Source organism: Eubalaena glacialis, chromosome X (genome assembly GCF_028564815.1).
Source record: "Eubalaena glacialis isolate mEubGla1 chromosome X, mEubGla1.1.hap2.+ XY, whole genome shotgun sequence".
Lineage (NCBI taxonomy): Eukaryota > Metazoa > Chordata > Mammalia > Artiodactyla > Balaenidae > Eubalaena > Eubalaena glacialis.
Window position 1 is genome coordinate 16,728,778 of NC_083736.1, and position 17,003 is coordinate 16,745,780.

The 17,003-nt window shown below is 45.2% G+C and overlaps 1 protein-coding gene across 1 annotated transcript in view; it reads right to left on the bottom strand.

Moving 5' to 3' along the window:
- MAP3K15 (mitogen-activated protein kinase kinase kinase 15) overlaps positions 1 to 15,838 on the bottom strand; it is a 150,287-nt gene extending 134,449 nt beyond the window's left edge. The window contains exon 1 of the mRNA XM_061179434.1: positions 15,478 to 15,838. Coding sequence (XP_061035417.1) covers positions 15,478 to 15,838 — 361 coding nt within the window. The remainder of the gene's footprint in view (positions 1 to 15,477) is intronic.
- Positions 15,839 to 17,003: the final 1,165 nt, after the last annotated feature.

The window sequence follows — 17,003 nt, forward strand, 5'->3', positions numbered from 1 at the left end:
ATCTATTCTTAGCAGGAAAGTATCTGAATTTAAAAGCAAAGTGCCCTTCAAACAAACAATTTAAGAATCAATTATAATGATCTCACTACATGTTTATATAAAGCAAGAAAGACGGATGATGTATAGGATTTTAGTTCATTAAAAACTTTTGAACATTATTTTATTGAAATGTCTTAAAAGGAGTAAGTAAAATTATAACTTTCTACTGTGGTTTAAAAGTATCTGATTTCCAAAGCAAAGCATTAGTCAGTGAAACGATATGATGGCAAATGATTTACCATATAGTAATCCTGAGATTGTACTGGCTCATGCCGGTCCTTAAATATATTCCAGGTTATCTGTAAGCCTATCTTGCTCCCAGCGGAAAATAAGAAATAATGAATATAAGTAAGGTTGGCTGTGCCTAAATGAAAACAACTAGATTTTAGAACAATTTTCCTGCTAAAGACATTGTTAAACAACAAAAAAAATCTGATTGGATTTATGGCAACACTGGCCATCTAAAAGCTACCTAAAAACAACAGAGCCCAGATTTACTGGACAGGAGGCACCTCTACTAACTCCTACCAGAATTTAGATCTTACTTCATCCACTGCTGCTCAATTCCAACATACTTGAGGGCAGGTCGATGGAAAGAATGCTGTGAAGTGGAGGAGACAGCCTACGAATTCAGTGTCAGGAAGTCAACAAATCCTTACCAAGTGCCACGTGGGATGGGTACTAGTTGCTTGGAGTATTAAGTTTCAACTGGGAGTGGGGTTGGGGAAGAGTGGGGACATCAGTGGACTGTATCCGGTCCCCCATATTTTGCTTTCTAGTATCTTTTCTGGTAAGAATGACCTAAAAATAAATCATTTTTATACTTTATAAGTATGATTGAGATATGTCCATTTACCAGTTTTTTTCAAAAGAAAGATGCCATATATAAGCAAACTATGTTCACTCACAGAGGTGAATGGATTCACTGGGCTTAATTTCAGACCACTCACAGTGAAATATTTGTGATATAAAGTATAGCATGATTTAAGTCACGTATATGTTGCTCTTCCAACTAACAAGACAAAAAGAAATGTGCAGCATTATACTGCAAACTAGGGCGCATTCATCACTTCAAATGGTAACAATATCGTCATCATCATCCGTGATGTCACACTTCACAGTTTCGCCTCCGGGTTCCCTGGGAGCCTTTGACTATACTACCTCATACTTTCATCTTCGGCAGCTTCCTTCAACTCTTTTATAAAGGGATCCGTTTTGACATGACTCTCTTGGGCAAACTTTTTGCAACGTATTTCTTAAAGGCTTTTCTAACCAGCGGCTGATGACCTCCTCTTCTAAAAGCTCTGTGTCACACATCACCTTCAAGATGTGGGCAGCTTTAGAGAGGAGGAGAACTTGACGTGCTGCTACTGCACACTGCAAGCTGTGATGAGGGTACTGCTGAGCTTTTCTGTTTATAGTGGCAAAGTTGTAGGAAATTTCTTAATTCGTTCTCTAATCGTCTCATTAAAATGACCACCAGTCAACACAAGAGGACCCTTGGCTTTCACATCTACTTCAACAATAATGCCCTCTTTCTTTTTAACAAAATCAACTGCTCCTTCAAGGTCATCACTAGGTGCCGGGCCTTTTGCTGAGTTTTCACCCATTCTGCACTCTAAGCCTCCCAAGTGGCGTCCATCCCCACAGCCTGTGGAGGGCAACTGAGTTCATTTGGTGGTGGTGATGGTGGTGACTCGTTGCTAGATATGGGGCCATTTTTCTTTCTCTTTAACCCTTCTAATTTCCTTTTTTCCCCCCATGTACCCATTTCCTTTTTCTTAGGTGGTTCTTTGGAAAATGAATATGCAGACCTCATGATGTGCATCAAGCATGCCTCGCTAGCCACAGGCTTTACAAAAATTACTTAGCAAGGACAAGTATTTTGGATGCAAGGTTTTCATTCTCAGGACAGAGAACACGTTTTTTAATGAACCCGCCCAACAAGTCTTGAAACTTTAGCCTTGTGAGATCCAACGACAATCCAATGGTCATTCTAAACATCAAAATGGTCTTTGCTTCCAGCTCCCAGCCAACATATTCAGAGGGATACACTGGAGGCCAATCAATCACCTTTATCATGTCAACCATCTCCTTTTGTTCCATTTATTCTATTTCTTTTGCCCCCCAACCTTAACAGTCACACAGAGTATCAGGTATGGACAGAACTGGTCTGATACAATGCAGCTGGCATTGAGGCTATTTTTGCTTACTGGTAAGCTTGATAAGATGCAGAGATATTTTATTATATTCTGGTTACTACTGCTGCGTGAAAAAATCACCTCAAAATTTAATGGTACAAGTTTGAGTTCTGGTTCCAAGTAAGATGGAATTAATACATCCCACCCTGTCTCTCCATGAATGTAGCTATAAAAACTAGACAGAGTGGATGAAATAGCTATTTCAGGAGTGTGAAAAGTAAGTGGTAGCAAGCAGCCTGGAGAAGACGACTAGATTTCAGAGAACCACCAGATCAACAGCAAGTTTCACATTTTCCCCCAGTCTCCCCCAGCCTGGCCTAAAGGCAGCCTGAAACCCAGAACTGGGTGTTAGGTGCGGACATAGAGAGCATCAGGAGAAACCCTCTAAAAAAAAGGCAGGAAAGGGGCCTCCTAATGCTCAGAGAGAGTGAGGGAAATTCTCTGCTGTCTTCCTCTTCCTTGTCCTCTTGTACCCCCAGGCCCCCGGCAATCCCGCAGTGGTGACAGCAGAGACAGTCAGTGGCAGAGCGGGCCCACAGGTGCCTGGAACTCCGAGAGGGGAATCTTTTGCTCTAATTGAAGGAGCTGTGGTCCCAAGGGTGGTGGCGGTGAATCTCCATTGCTTTTTTTTCTCCTTCTGAACGCCTGGCTTCAGACATGGGCCCAGTTGTGGGAAGTGTGAGGCCGAATGGAATAACTGGCCACAGGACTGAAAAGGGAGCCCCAGTAAACCAGAAAGCACAAAGCTGAACAGCACTAAAAGGGCTTTGAAATCAGAACTGACACCACAACTGAAACGGACCTTGGCAGCTTGAAACAACTAGGCCGACTGCCTGCTAAAGCAAAAATATCAACAGACTCCACAGGATAGAAACAAGGGCCAGAATCTCATAACATAATATTCAAAATACTCAGGATAGGCTCCTAAATTACTTGGCATTCAAAGACGCAGGAAAATTTCAACTCACATGAGAAAAGACAATCGACAGACTCCAATGACAAGATGACACAGACATGAGAATTATCTGACAATGACTTTAAAGCAGTTATTATAAAAATTATCCAAGAAGTGAGGGTAAACACTCCTGAAAAGAATGGAAAAAATAGAAAGTCTTAACAACTAAAGAGCCAAATGAAAATTTTAGGAATGAAAATTTTAATAAGCAAAAGAAAAAACTCACTAGAGGGGCTCACAAGAAGAATGGAGATGACAGAGGGTCAGTGAACTTAAAGATGGTTCAATAGAAATGATCCAGTCTGAACAACAGAAAAAAGACAAAGGGTTTAGGCCCAAATACAGAAAGATCTCCTAGGGACTTCCCTGGTGGCACAGTGGTTAGGAGTCTGCCTGCCAATGCAGGGGACACAGGTTTGAGCCCAGGTCCGGGAAGATCCCACATGCCGCGGAGCAACTAAGCCCGTGTGCCACAACTACTGAGCCTGTGCTCTAGAGCCCGTGCTCTGCAACGAGAGAAGCCACCGCAATGAGAGGCCCGTGCACTGCAACGAAGGGTAGCCCCCGCTCGCCGCAACTAGAGAAAGCCCACACGCAGCAGTGAAGACCCAATGCAGCCAAAAATAAATAAATAAATAAATAAATTTATTTTTTAAAAAAAGAAAGATCTCCTAGAAATCAAGACCCTCTCCCAAAGACCCATAAACCAATAGGAAAAAAGGGGGGAGGGTTATGGATAGATAGCCCTAAGAAAAAAAGGGAAATATGCTCAACTTCGCTCAGAGTAAGAGAAATACAAACTAAAACTAATTTAGATATCATCCCTCAACCATCAGGTTAACAAGAGTCTAAAATACTGGCAACCTACTTTGTTAGTGAGGCTGTAAAGAAAGATAACGGTATATAACCCACAGATAGGAATCTGACACTATTTACCAAAATTACAGGTGCATTTATTCTTTAATTCACAAATACCACTTTTGGCTACCTAATCACAAATACACCCATACATGTATTAAATGGCCCATGTATGAAGTTATTCATCACAGCTTAGTAGCAAAAAACTATACATCCAAGTATCCCGTAAAAAAGGTATTGGTAGAATAAACAATGATACATCCACCCAATAAAGTACTATTCAGCTATAAAAAAGAATAAGGAAGATTCCCATATTCTGATTTGGAAAGGTGTCCAGGCTAAACTGTATTTAGTCTGGTACCTTTTGAGTAAGAAAGGGAGAATAAGAATGCCAGATAGTACATATTTTCGGCTCTGTGGGCCACACAGTCTCCACCCATTGTAGCCCCAAAGTGGCCACAGGAGAATGGACGCGTTCCAATAAAACTTTAGTTACAAAATAAAGGCAGCCAGCTTGCAGGTTGTAGCTTGCTGACAACGGACATAAAGAAACACTGCAAGGATAAATAAGAAACTAAAAAAACTTAGAGGAAACAGCACAGATGGGATAAAAACAGATAAATTGGACTTCAAAATTAAAAACTCATGCGTTAAAGAACAGCATCAAGAAAGTTAAAAGATAAATCACCGAACAGGAGAAAATATTTGCAAATCGTATATCTGACAAGGGATTATGTCTCCAGATTATATAAAGGATTCTTACAGCTCAACAAGATGTCAAATAGCCCAACTGAAAAAAAGAACAAAGGATTTGAAGAGACATTTCTGCAAAGATATACAAATGGTCAATAAACACATGAAAAGACATTCAACATCCTTAGTCATCAAGGAAATTCAAATCAAAACCAAAATGAGATAACACTTCAAACCTACTAGGATGGCTATAATTTAAAAAAGAAAGACAGAAAATAACAAGTGTTGGTGAGGATGTGGTGAAATTGGAATGCTCACACATTGCTGATGGGAATGTAAAATGGTGCAGCTGCTTTGGAAAATTTTTCTGGAAAGGAGTTCCTCAAAAGGTTAAATATAAGGTGGCTGCAACCCAAGTGTCCATCAATGGATGAATGGATAAACAAAATGTGGTCTATCCATACAGCAGAATATTATTCAGCCTTAAAAAGGAAGGAAATTCTGACAGATGTTACAACATGGATGAACTTTGAGGACATTATGCTAAATGAAAAAAGCCAGCCACACACACACCCAGAACACTGTACGATTCCACTTACAAAACGTACCTAGAGTAGTCAAACTCAGAGACAGAAAGTAGAATGGTGGTTACTGGTAGCTGGGGGAAGGGCAGAGTGGGGAATCGTGGTTTAATGGGTACAGAGTTCTCGTTTTGTAAGATGAAAAAGTTCTGGAGATTGGTTACACAACAATATGAATGTACCACACTACTGAACGGCACACTTAGAAACAGTTAAGATGGTAAATTTTATGATGTGTTTCTTTATCACAATAAAAAACTTTTAAAAGAACATTAGAGTTACCATATGACCCAGAAATCCCACTGCTAGGTGTATACCCAAGAGAAATGCAAACACAAGTCCACACAAAAACTTGTAGCATTATTCACAACAGCCCAAACTGGAAATAACCCCATCAACGGAAGGATGGAAAAATACAATGTGGTGTATCCATACATCAAAATACTATTCAGCAATAAAAAAGTAATGAAGGGGCTTCCCTGGTGGCGCAGTGGTTGAGAATCTGCCTGCCAATGCAGGGGACACGGGTTCGAGCCCTGGTCTGGGAAGATCCCACATGCCGTGGAGCAACTGGGCCCGTGAACCACAACTACTGAGCCTGCGCGTCTGGAGCCTGTGCTCCGCAACAAGAGAGGCCGAGATAGTGAGAGGCCCGCGCACCGCGATGAAGAGTGGCCCCCACTTGCCGCCATTAGAGAAAGCCCTCGCACAGAAACGAAGACCCGACACAGCCATAAATAAATATAAAAATAAATAAATAAATAAATAAAAGATTACTATTAAAAAAAAAAAAGTAATGAAGTACTGATATATACCACAACATGGATGAATCTTGAAAACACATTAAGTGAAAGAAGACAGTCACAATGAACCAGCATTACATGATTCCATTTATATGAATAAACAAATCTCTAGAGACAGATAGTTGTTACTCCTGGCCAGGCTGGCAAACAGAAGCGATCATACTCCGAGGTGCTATCGGCATTCACTTGTCTTTTTTGATCCAGGTGCTGGGTTACATGGTGTGTACAGTTTGTGAAAAGTCACAGAGCAGTACACAAGACTGTGCCCTTTCCTGTATATATGCTATACCTCAATAAAAAGAAAAAATCAAGAGCTCATCACAAAGCGGGGTTTTGTGCCTTCTCCTCACCTCCTTTCTGCAGCACAGGACCAGGAATGGAGTTAGCATGGATCTCCAACCTCAAAACTTAGGGAAAAAAAATTTTTTTTTTTTAACCAACTGCAGAACTATAACACGACCCTACAACATGATGATCGTCCAAAGGATCTGAGCCCCCAGTCTTTACTATTTCACAGAGCACATTTCCTTCCATACTGAGGTTCTGGCGTGTTTACTGCTGGGAGCAAGAGGAAGGCAAAGACATGGGGGACTGACATTTACTGCGCACTTACTAAGTTCAGGGCACTTGCTTGAATCTCTACCTAGAGGTTTTTTAAATGGGGGTCAGAGATGTTAAGTAAGTTATCCAGGGTCACACAGCCTATAAATGACAGGGCAGAAATTAAAACCTGATCCGTAGAGCCAGTGTCCTTTCCCCTCTGCCACTCGTATTGCTGGGCGCAGTGGGACACAATGATGGAACACATGTTGGTAAAGTTTCATCACGGATCTGTTTTGTCAGTTTTTACTCCAGAAGGCAGAAAGGCAATTTGCCTAAAGGACAACCTGCATTTCATATACGTTCCTGGATGGTGAGATGAAAGAGAGGCAGCCATGGTCCTGCCAGCTAGACTCCAAGTCCCTGAAGTACTCATCCTGGGGCAAGACCCATCTCCCAGATGTTTGAAGCAAGGTGTCAGGCTTGGTTTATCCAAAGTCACCTGTGTCAAACTGAATTTGAGATGAATCACAGCCCTCAATGTAAAAGCTAAAACTATAAAGCTTTCAGAAGAACACGTAGAAGAGGAGCTGCAAAGCCATAACCTGGACGTAGGCAAAGATTTCTTAGACAGGACACAGAAGGCAAACTTAACAGGAAAAGAGCCTAAATTAGATTTAATCAAAGTTAAACTTTTCTGCTCATCAAATGCCACAAGTAGATGAATAAGCAAGCCACAGTCTGGGAGCAAATGTTCACAAAGTATACTTCCGACAAAGCACTTGAATCCGGAATACATAAAGAACTCTTCTAATTCAATAATAAGATGACAACCCAACTAAACGGGTAAATGGCTTGAACAGACAACTCACAAAGGAAGATGCCGGCATGGCTGAACAGCACATGAAAAGGTGCTCAACATCACTGATCATCAGGGAAAGGTGACTTAAAACCATAATGAGAAACCACCACACCCCCCAACTAGCAGGGCCAAAATAGAAAAGCTCAGTAATACAAAGTGTTGGTGAGGGCAAGAAGCCACGGGAACTCTTGCGCATCGGTGCTAGGAATATAAGATGGTACCACTTTGAAAAAAAGTTTGGAAGTTTCTTAAATAGTTTAACATGCACTTACCCTTTGATTAAGCCATTCCACTCCGAGGTATTTACCCGAGAGGAATAAAAAACATTTGCCATCAAAAAGACCTACATACAAATGTTCACAGTAGCTTTATTTATAATAGCCCCAAACTGGGAACAACCCAAATGTCCTTCAACAGGAGAATGACTAAACCACCTGTGATATATTCATGCGATGGAATAGTACTTGGCATTAAAAAGGAACAAGGTACTGATAACAGCAACAGTACGGATGAATCTCAAAAAAGTCACGCTGAGTGAAGGAAGCCAGACACTGAAGAGTACACACTGTCTGAGTCCATTTACACAAAACTCTAGAAAAGGCAAATCCAATCTAAAGTGACAGCGTAAGAGTCATCGCCCGGGGCCAGGAATGGGAGTGGAAAGGGGAATGAGTGGGAGGGGACATAAGGGAACTTTCTGGGCAGATGGAAACTATATTGTGATAGGATTTGCTTACGTAAGTTTAGTCGTTTCTCAAAGTTGTACAACTAAGATTTGTTGCACTTCAATGTATATACATTTTTACGCTAACAATGTTGAAAAGTATAATCAAGTACGGGCTGGGGAGTGGGCAGAGGTCAAGAAGAAATAAAGATGGCAGAATGTTAATAATTGTTGAAGCTGCGTAATGCACATGCTTGAAATTTTCCATAATAAAAAAATTGAAGAGAAGAAAAAGAATCATCTACATCGAATGCTCCCGCTCTCCCCCTGCCCCTCCGTGTCCAGTTCTGCCTGGCCCCTGGGCTGCCCTCCCGCAGCCCCAACTCCTGAGTGAACTCTCCTTCCTGCCAAGGTCTGCCGCTTGACTCCTTTCTGCTCTACAACTCCCCACCACCAACCAAGCCCCTATAACCGCCAGGCATTTTTGCCAAGCCCTGTCACACCCAATAGCTCAAAACCTGTTCAAGGGACTGGGAAACAAGAAGTTTTCCAGCTTGCTTTTCAACAGTTCAGTCCTCTCTCGCCTACACTGTCTGACCGGGATTTAAACGGCACCTATCTCAAAGCCTGATACTTACAAGGTTTTAAAAGATAGTTTATGGCTTGTATTCCCAAAATACGTCTGTAAGTTGATGGCTGGGAACTGAACATACATTTTCCCGCATAACAAATAATATACAGCCAGTAATGCAGCGGGCCAGTCCACAAATATCTATCTACCCACTCTATGCACTCAAGGCTCCAACAGCAATGCCTCAATTCAACGCTACAGGTGCAATGCTTCTCTCATCAGCCAGTTCACGTGACTAAGAGTTGAGGGAAGTTCCAGGCTCAGTGCTGAGTCAGTAGCAGTAAAAGTGGTTCAAAAGGAAGGAGGCTCAGGGAAGGGCCCCTCTGGGCAAGCCAGCAGCCGCGTGCAGCAGAGGACAGCTGAGGTCCGGTCGGGGGCTCGTGTGCATGGGTCCCTGGATGTACAGTCATTGTTGCCTGGGCCTGAGCCGGCCGGCAGGGAGAGAGAAAGAGTGGGAGAAGGCTTCTGACTTACAGCCCCATCTTCAATCTCCTACTGCACTTGCTTGAAATGAAATCACATTTGTATCACAGAAAATAAACATTATAGAACATGTGGACAAACAACAAGAACCAGTATGCCCAGCACACAATCCAAACCACTGTTTCCATTCCAGTGTGTCCGCTGTGAGTTCTTCTAGTCTCTTCTATTAGATATGTACCAGCCAGAAATGTGTCATTAGGATGTATCTTATTTTTTAATAAAATCACAATCGCACTATGCCTGGCCACCATTTTCAACTTAGTTTCTAGAGGAGACCACATTCTGATTTCCTTTTGAGGGTCCCCAACAAATTTTGCTTCATCTCGACAGGAGAAACCAAGTGTCATCTGTGTCCACTGGGAGTTATTCTAAAAAGGAGCTGGATACATATTCCTAGGAAACACTCAAAGGGTAGCAAAGAAAACTGCATCTGGTTCCCTGCCATTGAAGAGTTCACTGTCTGGCAGAAGATCAATCATTGAATCAATAATTATTTAATCACAATTGTGTTACTTGCTAGGAAGTGTGCGTACAACTGACGGGGGCGCAGGAGAAGTTCGTGAAGGCTTCCTTGAAGACCTGAGATGTGAAGGCTGAAGGAGCTTTGGGCAGAGGAGGACTGCCAGGTGGCAGAGGGTGCCAGGATACGGTGGCTTCTAAGCAGATGACATAGACTGGAATGCACCGAGATTGGCCCAACCTTGAAAGACCAGTTACAAAGCTGCTGACAGTAAGCTGGACGAGAGAAGCCAATGCTTGGACCAAGATGGTGGCAGGCGTTTCTAGCAGAAGGCAGAGCAAGCTGTATCAGTCAGGATGAGCTAGGCTGTGCGGCCACATCAGACAAACCCCCCAAATCTCAGGGGCTTAACTGCCATCTTGAACACACAACCTCCAAGTTTGCCATGACAGAGGCAAACTTCCCTGGTAGAGAGAAGGGAAGCAGGTTTGAGAACCATCTGGAAGCAACAGGCTGGATTTGGCAGTGAGGGAGAGGGTGGAGTCAAGAATGACTCCTGGGTTTCTGACGTGAGCTGCTAAATTGATGATTTCACTCACCAAAGTTTACTTACATAAGGGAAGGCAATGTCTAACTATTGCCCTTACATTCTGCTGGAAATATTGATAGATTTGGCCAGTCTCCTGACCACGTATATAGATGGCACACAAAACGTGCATTCTACAACCACCACAGCCATGTGTCCACAGGACTGTCTTCCTTGGAACTTCATGCATTTTCCAGAATGGTGAGGAAAGAGTATGCACCAAATTATTAGAAGTCTTAAGGCATCTTTAAGTCTCTCTCTCTCTTTTTTTTAAAAAAATATTTATTTATTTATTGGGCTGCGCCGGGTCTTAGTTGCGGCATGCGGAACCTTTTTAGTTGTAGCATGCGGGATCTAGTTCCCTGACCAGGGATTGAACCCGGTCCCCCTGCATTGGGAGTGTGGAGTCCTAGGGTCTTCCCCGGTGGTCCAGTGGCTAAGTCTCTTTCTTAAGCAGGAGCCAATGCACCTGTGGATTAAGCCCATTAAAGTCAGCTGAGAGATACATTCAGGCATTTCTAGCAGAAGGCAGAGCAAGCTATATCAGTCAGGATGAGCTAGGCTGTGCGGCCACATCAGACAAACCCCCCAAATTTCAGGGCCTTAACTGCCATCTTGAACACACAACCTTCAAGTTTGCCATGACAGAGGCAAAGAGAGATGGAGGCGGCGTATCATCTCACTCTCAGTTGCTTTCAAAGTGACACTTGCTGATGCTGCTCACATTTCATGGGCCAGCACTCGTCAAAAGAACCCCAGCTAACTGCAAAGGAGATCAGGCAACGTGGAAGACTCTACGGAAGCCTGGTGGGCACGCTCTATGCCACACAACGCATCAAGCGAACGAAGAATCCATGAATAACATCTTAGAAGGTGAAGCGAGACACAACCCACATGAAGGGCAGAGAATGGAACTAGAGCTGGCCTTATTTTAAACCATTATATATCCTTTTTTGTTGCAAAAATCCCAATATTACTGTTGGATAAAAACTAACAGAATCACTCCAGTATCATTTAATACAAAAGGAAAAAATTACCTAGCCTCCAAAACCAGTGAAACCAGGGAAGAAGCTAGAATGTCTCCTCCCATGGCTGGTATGAACCTGATGGCCCAAGCATTTCCATTCCATTTTCTTGGCCCACAGCAGCATAGTGAGGGGCCCCACGATTGGCATATATTATTACCAATGACAGTCCATTACGTGAGATGATACATGACCTGACTTTCTCTTGGAAAGGCATGCCCTAGGAGACAACTTGCTAGCAGTTGGGCTATATTTTCATAACCCAAGTTGCACTCTCTTACCACTATAAAAACCACCCCCCAGTCTTAGGAGCCTGACTCAATAAAAGCTTCTCTCTTGCTTATGCAAAATCCAAAGTGGATGATCCTGGTCCAACAGCTATCCTCAAAAGAGTGGTTCAGGGATCCAGGTACCTTCCATCATGTGCCACTGCCATCTTCTACAGCCAGCCTCCAAGGGCCCCACGGAGACCACAGAAAGGGATTAGAGAATATGAGAAGATCTACAGATATGCCAACGCCTTGGCCCAAAGCGATAGACATCACTAATACTCACATTTCATTGGCCAGAACTAGTTAGATGGCCCACATAGACTCAAAGGGTGCTGGAAAACGTAGTCCCTGCTTCCCAGCAACAACTAGGAGCATCAATCTCCTGACCACCTAGCCACCTCTGCCACACTTCGTATCCTCCAAATGACTCTTGCCAGAAAAGGGGAATCATCAGGACAGAGCAAAGTCAAATAACTAACCTGGAGACTGATGTCTTGGTCTTTTAATCAATGTTCAGGAAATGCAAGGATTTCCTGTTGCAGGTGGCAATACCTCCCAACGTTTAAAATCACTGTGAACATAGCTGAAGAAAAAAATCAGAAGCAGGGCCCCCGAGTCAGGAAAGTAGCATGTACGTGCGGTTCAGAGAGGAGGGAGGGCAGGCAGAGTGAGGCACATCAGGTATGGGAAGCTCACCTGAGTCCCAGGGCCTGATCAAAGGGGCTGTTCTTGTCACTGGAGCAGTTAATAGCGAACTCAATAACCACAATAAGTGTATTCAACTACAGCATCCTGGGAGAATAGTTTCTGTGGTCAAAATGTTTGGGAAAGCATGAGACAGAGTTACCCAGGTTTCCTTCCTGTAGGATGTCCGAGTTTTCCATACATTCACAAGCACTGAGAACCTCCAGGAGGGAGACACAGCATGCACCTGAGGAAGCAGAAGAGGCTGCTCTGTGCAAACACACCCAACACACACAGTGCACCAGCTAAAGTCGTGACTATGAATTCTGTTCAAGTAGAGAAATGGGCACCTCAACAAAAGGCGCCAAGGCATATCCAGAAGAGGCGGTTTCCTCTAAAAAACAAAAAAAAGAGACATGTTTTGTTCTCCAAATCCTAGAAGTAACCGAGTGATTGACCCTCACTTGCTGAATTTGATAGCTTTACTGAATTCGAGACTCTCATCTTTGAGGATGGATGCTGGATGTTTAAAAAAAAAAAAAAACCCAAAAGAAACAAACAAAAAACCAGGTCCTCCTATGGGCCAAAGGCACACCACCTCTGCTAAAAGTAAAAAGAACATCCCTCAAAAAATTAAACACAGAATTACCGTTTGACCCAGTAATTCCACGTCCAGGTATACACCTAAAAATGTGAAAGCAGAGACTTGAACAGAAATTTATCCACCCATGGTCATTACAGCATTATTCACCATAGCCTAAGACATCACGCTAAGTGAAAGAAGCCAGTCACAGAAAGACAAATACTGTATGATTCCACTTATATGAGGCATCTAGAGTCGTCAAATTCATAGAGACAGACGGTAGGACAGTGGGTACCAGGGGCTGGGGGAGTGAGGAGTGGCAAGTTATTAAGGGGTACAGAGATTCTGTTTGGGATGATGAAAAAGTTCTGGAAATGGATAGTGGTGATGACTGCACAGCAGTGCGACTGTACTTAATGCCTCTGAAATCCACACTTAAAAATGGTTTCAACAGCAAATTTTATGTTACGTACACTTTACCATAATTTTTTTTTTTAAAAAGCCAATGAGATGCTCCTCAGCCCTCATGGCTTATGGCGGTTTTCTTTCACAACAGTGCCCACGTGCCCCCTTGCATGGGTTGATGGCTCTCCTGCAGCCCATCCAATCACCCAGGCACTGGTGACACATAACCTCCTATTCAGGCCCACAAAGGACCACATAAAACTGCACAAGGAGATGGAAAACACGATCCAACCCAGCCTTGACTTATTATGACAACAGGAGATAGGAAGTGCTTAAATTTCACATCGACGATCCCCTCCCCCACCCCGAAACACACCTGGGACAGTTCAATAGTTCTTGGAGAGCAACGTTGTAGAACTTTTACAAAAAAGCCAAAGTGACAGATTTATATCTTTTTGGCGGAGACACCAAAAAGCTGTGAATGGCAGAGATCAGGGGTGGGGGCGCGGTGTCTGTTTAAATCCATGAACCGACTTCTTGGAGTTTCGTATCTTGTTTGTCAAACCTATGAAAAGAACTTATTAGTTATGATGATGTACTGAAAAATGATTTTTCAAGACCAGGCCAAGGTCAACCAAAGGAGGTACATACTGCAGCTGAAAATCCTAGGCAATCAGGACCCAGAATAAGAAAAGGCCATGTGCTCTTTGTGTAGCTCTGGAATTGAAAGCCCAAGATTTCTGCCTGAATGAACCTTCACACCCAACCAGAAGGAAGGGGTCCTGGTAGTAGATGAAGGCTTGTTTTACACGCACACACACACCCCCCAGAGAAGCAAAGCCACTGCACGCCAATTATCAGAGTCGGCACCAGCAGGCAGGAGGCTACAGCTGTGCCTAATGGCCAAATGGACATTTAACCATTCAGAGAAGAGTCTGTTCAAACTCCATTTTCAGCAGAAAATGAACAGAAGTCGAGAAAACCGAGTGGTTCCAGGTGAAATGGGCTCCTGAACAACTTTTCTAAAAAAGATGTTGCGCTGAAGAGTCTACTCTGAGTGGTCAGAAACATCCGGGGAGTGTTTTCAAAGGCCCAGCAGCCACTTGTTTGAACAAGCCCGCTACCCCACCCCCCTTCCAGCTGGGGAGGATTTGCTCTGCAGAAAACAGATCCGGGCAAAGAATGGATGGTAATAAAGCTAGCTTACCATCTCACCAGCACGGTGTGGCCGGCGCCATTTACCGTCTCACGAGCTTTTGGGGTTAGGGCAGGCATGTTACTCCTGTTTGACCAGTGGAGAAACCAAGGCACAGGGTCTCCCAGGTGAACTACTGTCTCACAATGCTTGTGAATATCACCCAAGTGCCAGAGACTTGTCACATAGCTTCCAAAGGTTCGGTAAGGAAAACAGCCAAGCAACAATCCGTTCCACACCTGGAGGAACTCGTGCCAACCAAAAGTACTGATTTAAGGCTGGGTTCTTCTGGCACACTTGTTACAGTGAGCTGAGGGTCCCATTCCGGCAACGGAGGAGATCCTGAAGCCGGGAATGTTTGTGCATTACAGGATAACATATATCTGTCAAACTGGTAGTAGAGCACAGCCCCACTGTCAATCTGTGTTAAGTGCGCAAAAGAACACCGGGGCATTTCTAAGAGACACCCCCCTCCCCCCTCCCCCTCCCCCATTGTAATAGACCATTACCCACTCTTGACTGCAAAATGGAATCATGTGGGAAGCATTCGACAATCCTGAGGCCTCAGATTGCGATGTCATTGGTCTGGGATACAGTCTGGGCATTAGGAGTTTGAAAAGCTCCCCCAGGTGATTCTAACGTGTAGCCAGGGTTGGGACCCACAGGAGTGAGAAAGTAACAGTTGAATAGCGGAGGTCGGGGAACTCAGCCTCGACTGGGTTATAGGCTGTTTCTTGGATCATCTGATGTTTAAGAAAACTGAAGGGGCCTCTGTTTTCTCATCTGTAAAAGGGTACAAGGCTACCTACTCTCCCCTCCCCAAAAGGTAGGGCGGTCCTGTCGAAAGAGTCAGCTGGTGCTAGGATGGGGAGGAGGAGCTGGTGCTTCGGCGGCGTGTGCGAAGATAAGGAAAACTGGGAGGAGTGGGGTGGGGGCGAAAGGGGGCACCCGCCTCACCTGCGTCGTAGAAGGCGTCGAGCACGGCTGTCTCCCCAAAGTCGAGCTTCCCGAAGGGCACGGAGGTGAGGTGGGCGCCCTCGGCCTCGCAGGCCCGCAGCAAGCACCGCCGCGCCCCTTCCTCGGGGCCGCCGGCCGCGCCGCCCTGGGGGCTCTCGCCGCGCACGTACACTGCCCGCAGAGCCCGCCGCGGCCCGCCCCCGCCCTCAGCTCCAGCCCCCTCGCCCTCGGCCGCCCCCTCGGGCTCCAGCGGCCACGCCGGCCCCGCCGCGCCCTCGTCCCCCGGCGGCAGCGGGCACTGTGCGGACTCGGCCGCCGCCCCGAGCGCCCCAGCCGGGGGAGCCCCGCCGCCGCTCTCCATGTGGCGGCCCTGCGCGCCCTTCCTTGTCCCACCTCCGCGCGAGCGGCCGGCGGCTGTGGCACCTGCTCCTGCGACGCGGGAAGGGAGCTGGGGGACCCAGCGCCCGCCGGTGGCCCCGCGACGGGCAGGCGACGGCGGGGCCCCTCGGCTGCACGCAGAAGCTCCAGCCCCGCAGCCCCCAAGCGCCCTTTGAAGGCTCGGGAGGGAGGGGCGGGGGCTGGGGACGTCAGGGCGAGCGGAGGGCGGGGGGAGGTCTGGGAAGGGCGGCGGGGCAGGAGCCCGCAGGGCGCCCCCTGCCGCCTCCCCCGGGCAGCGCCCTAAGAAGGGCGGATTCACGAATTTCAGGGTTTTGCTGTTGTTGCCGTCCCTCCAGCCTTAGGAGTCCCATTTTTTTCCTCAAAACATTTTGAGGCTTTTCAAGCAGAGTAAAAGCTCTTTCAAAGCGCCGGTTGGTTGTAAATCTTCAATTCCAAACTAAATACAGATGTAGTGTTAACCCAGAATCGAGATGAGAAGATGCTTATTTAAAATACCTCTGAGTTTGTACTCCTTGTCCCCAGTTGCCAAGAGCATGGCCCTCCTGAGCTCATGCCCTGGAGACCCGCTTGTCCTGACTTGCACTGTGACCTTGACAAAAGCACCGTGATGCACCAGCATCAAATTTTGTTGGCCTGGAAAATAGACTCCAAGTAGCCTGCCTGCCGGATCTAAGAAATGCTGTGAACCCAAAGGGCTCTTTACTCTGGATCTTACCCACCTCACGATTTTAGGCCCAAGTATTAAAAAGTAGTATTACCACTGCAGGTAGTACTTGTATTTATTTAAAAGATAGGATGCACTGGACGTTGTCACAAGGTTTTGGGGTTTTGGTGGTCTTCATTTTTAATAATAGTTTTATTGAGATATAATTCACAAACCATCCAATTAACCCATTTAAATAGTTTTTAGTTTACCCACGGAGTTGAGCAGCCATCATCATACTCAGTTTTAGAACATTTTCATCACCCCCAGAAAACCCGAGTACTCATCAACAATCTCTCTCCGCCTCCCCCAACACCCCTCAGCCCCAGGCAACCACCAATCTACTTTCTGTCTCTATAGATTTGGCTGTTCTGGACATTTCCTATAAATGGAATCATACAAAGTATGGATAGAGGTTTTCATT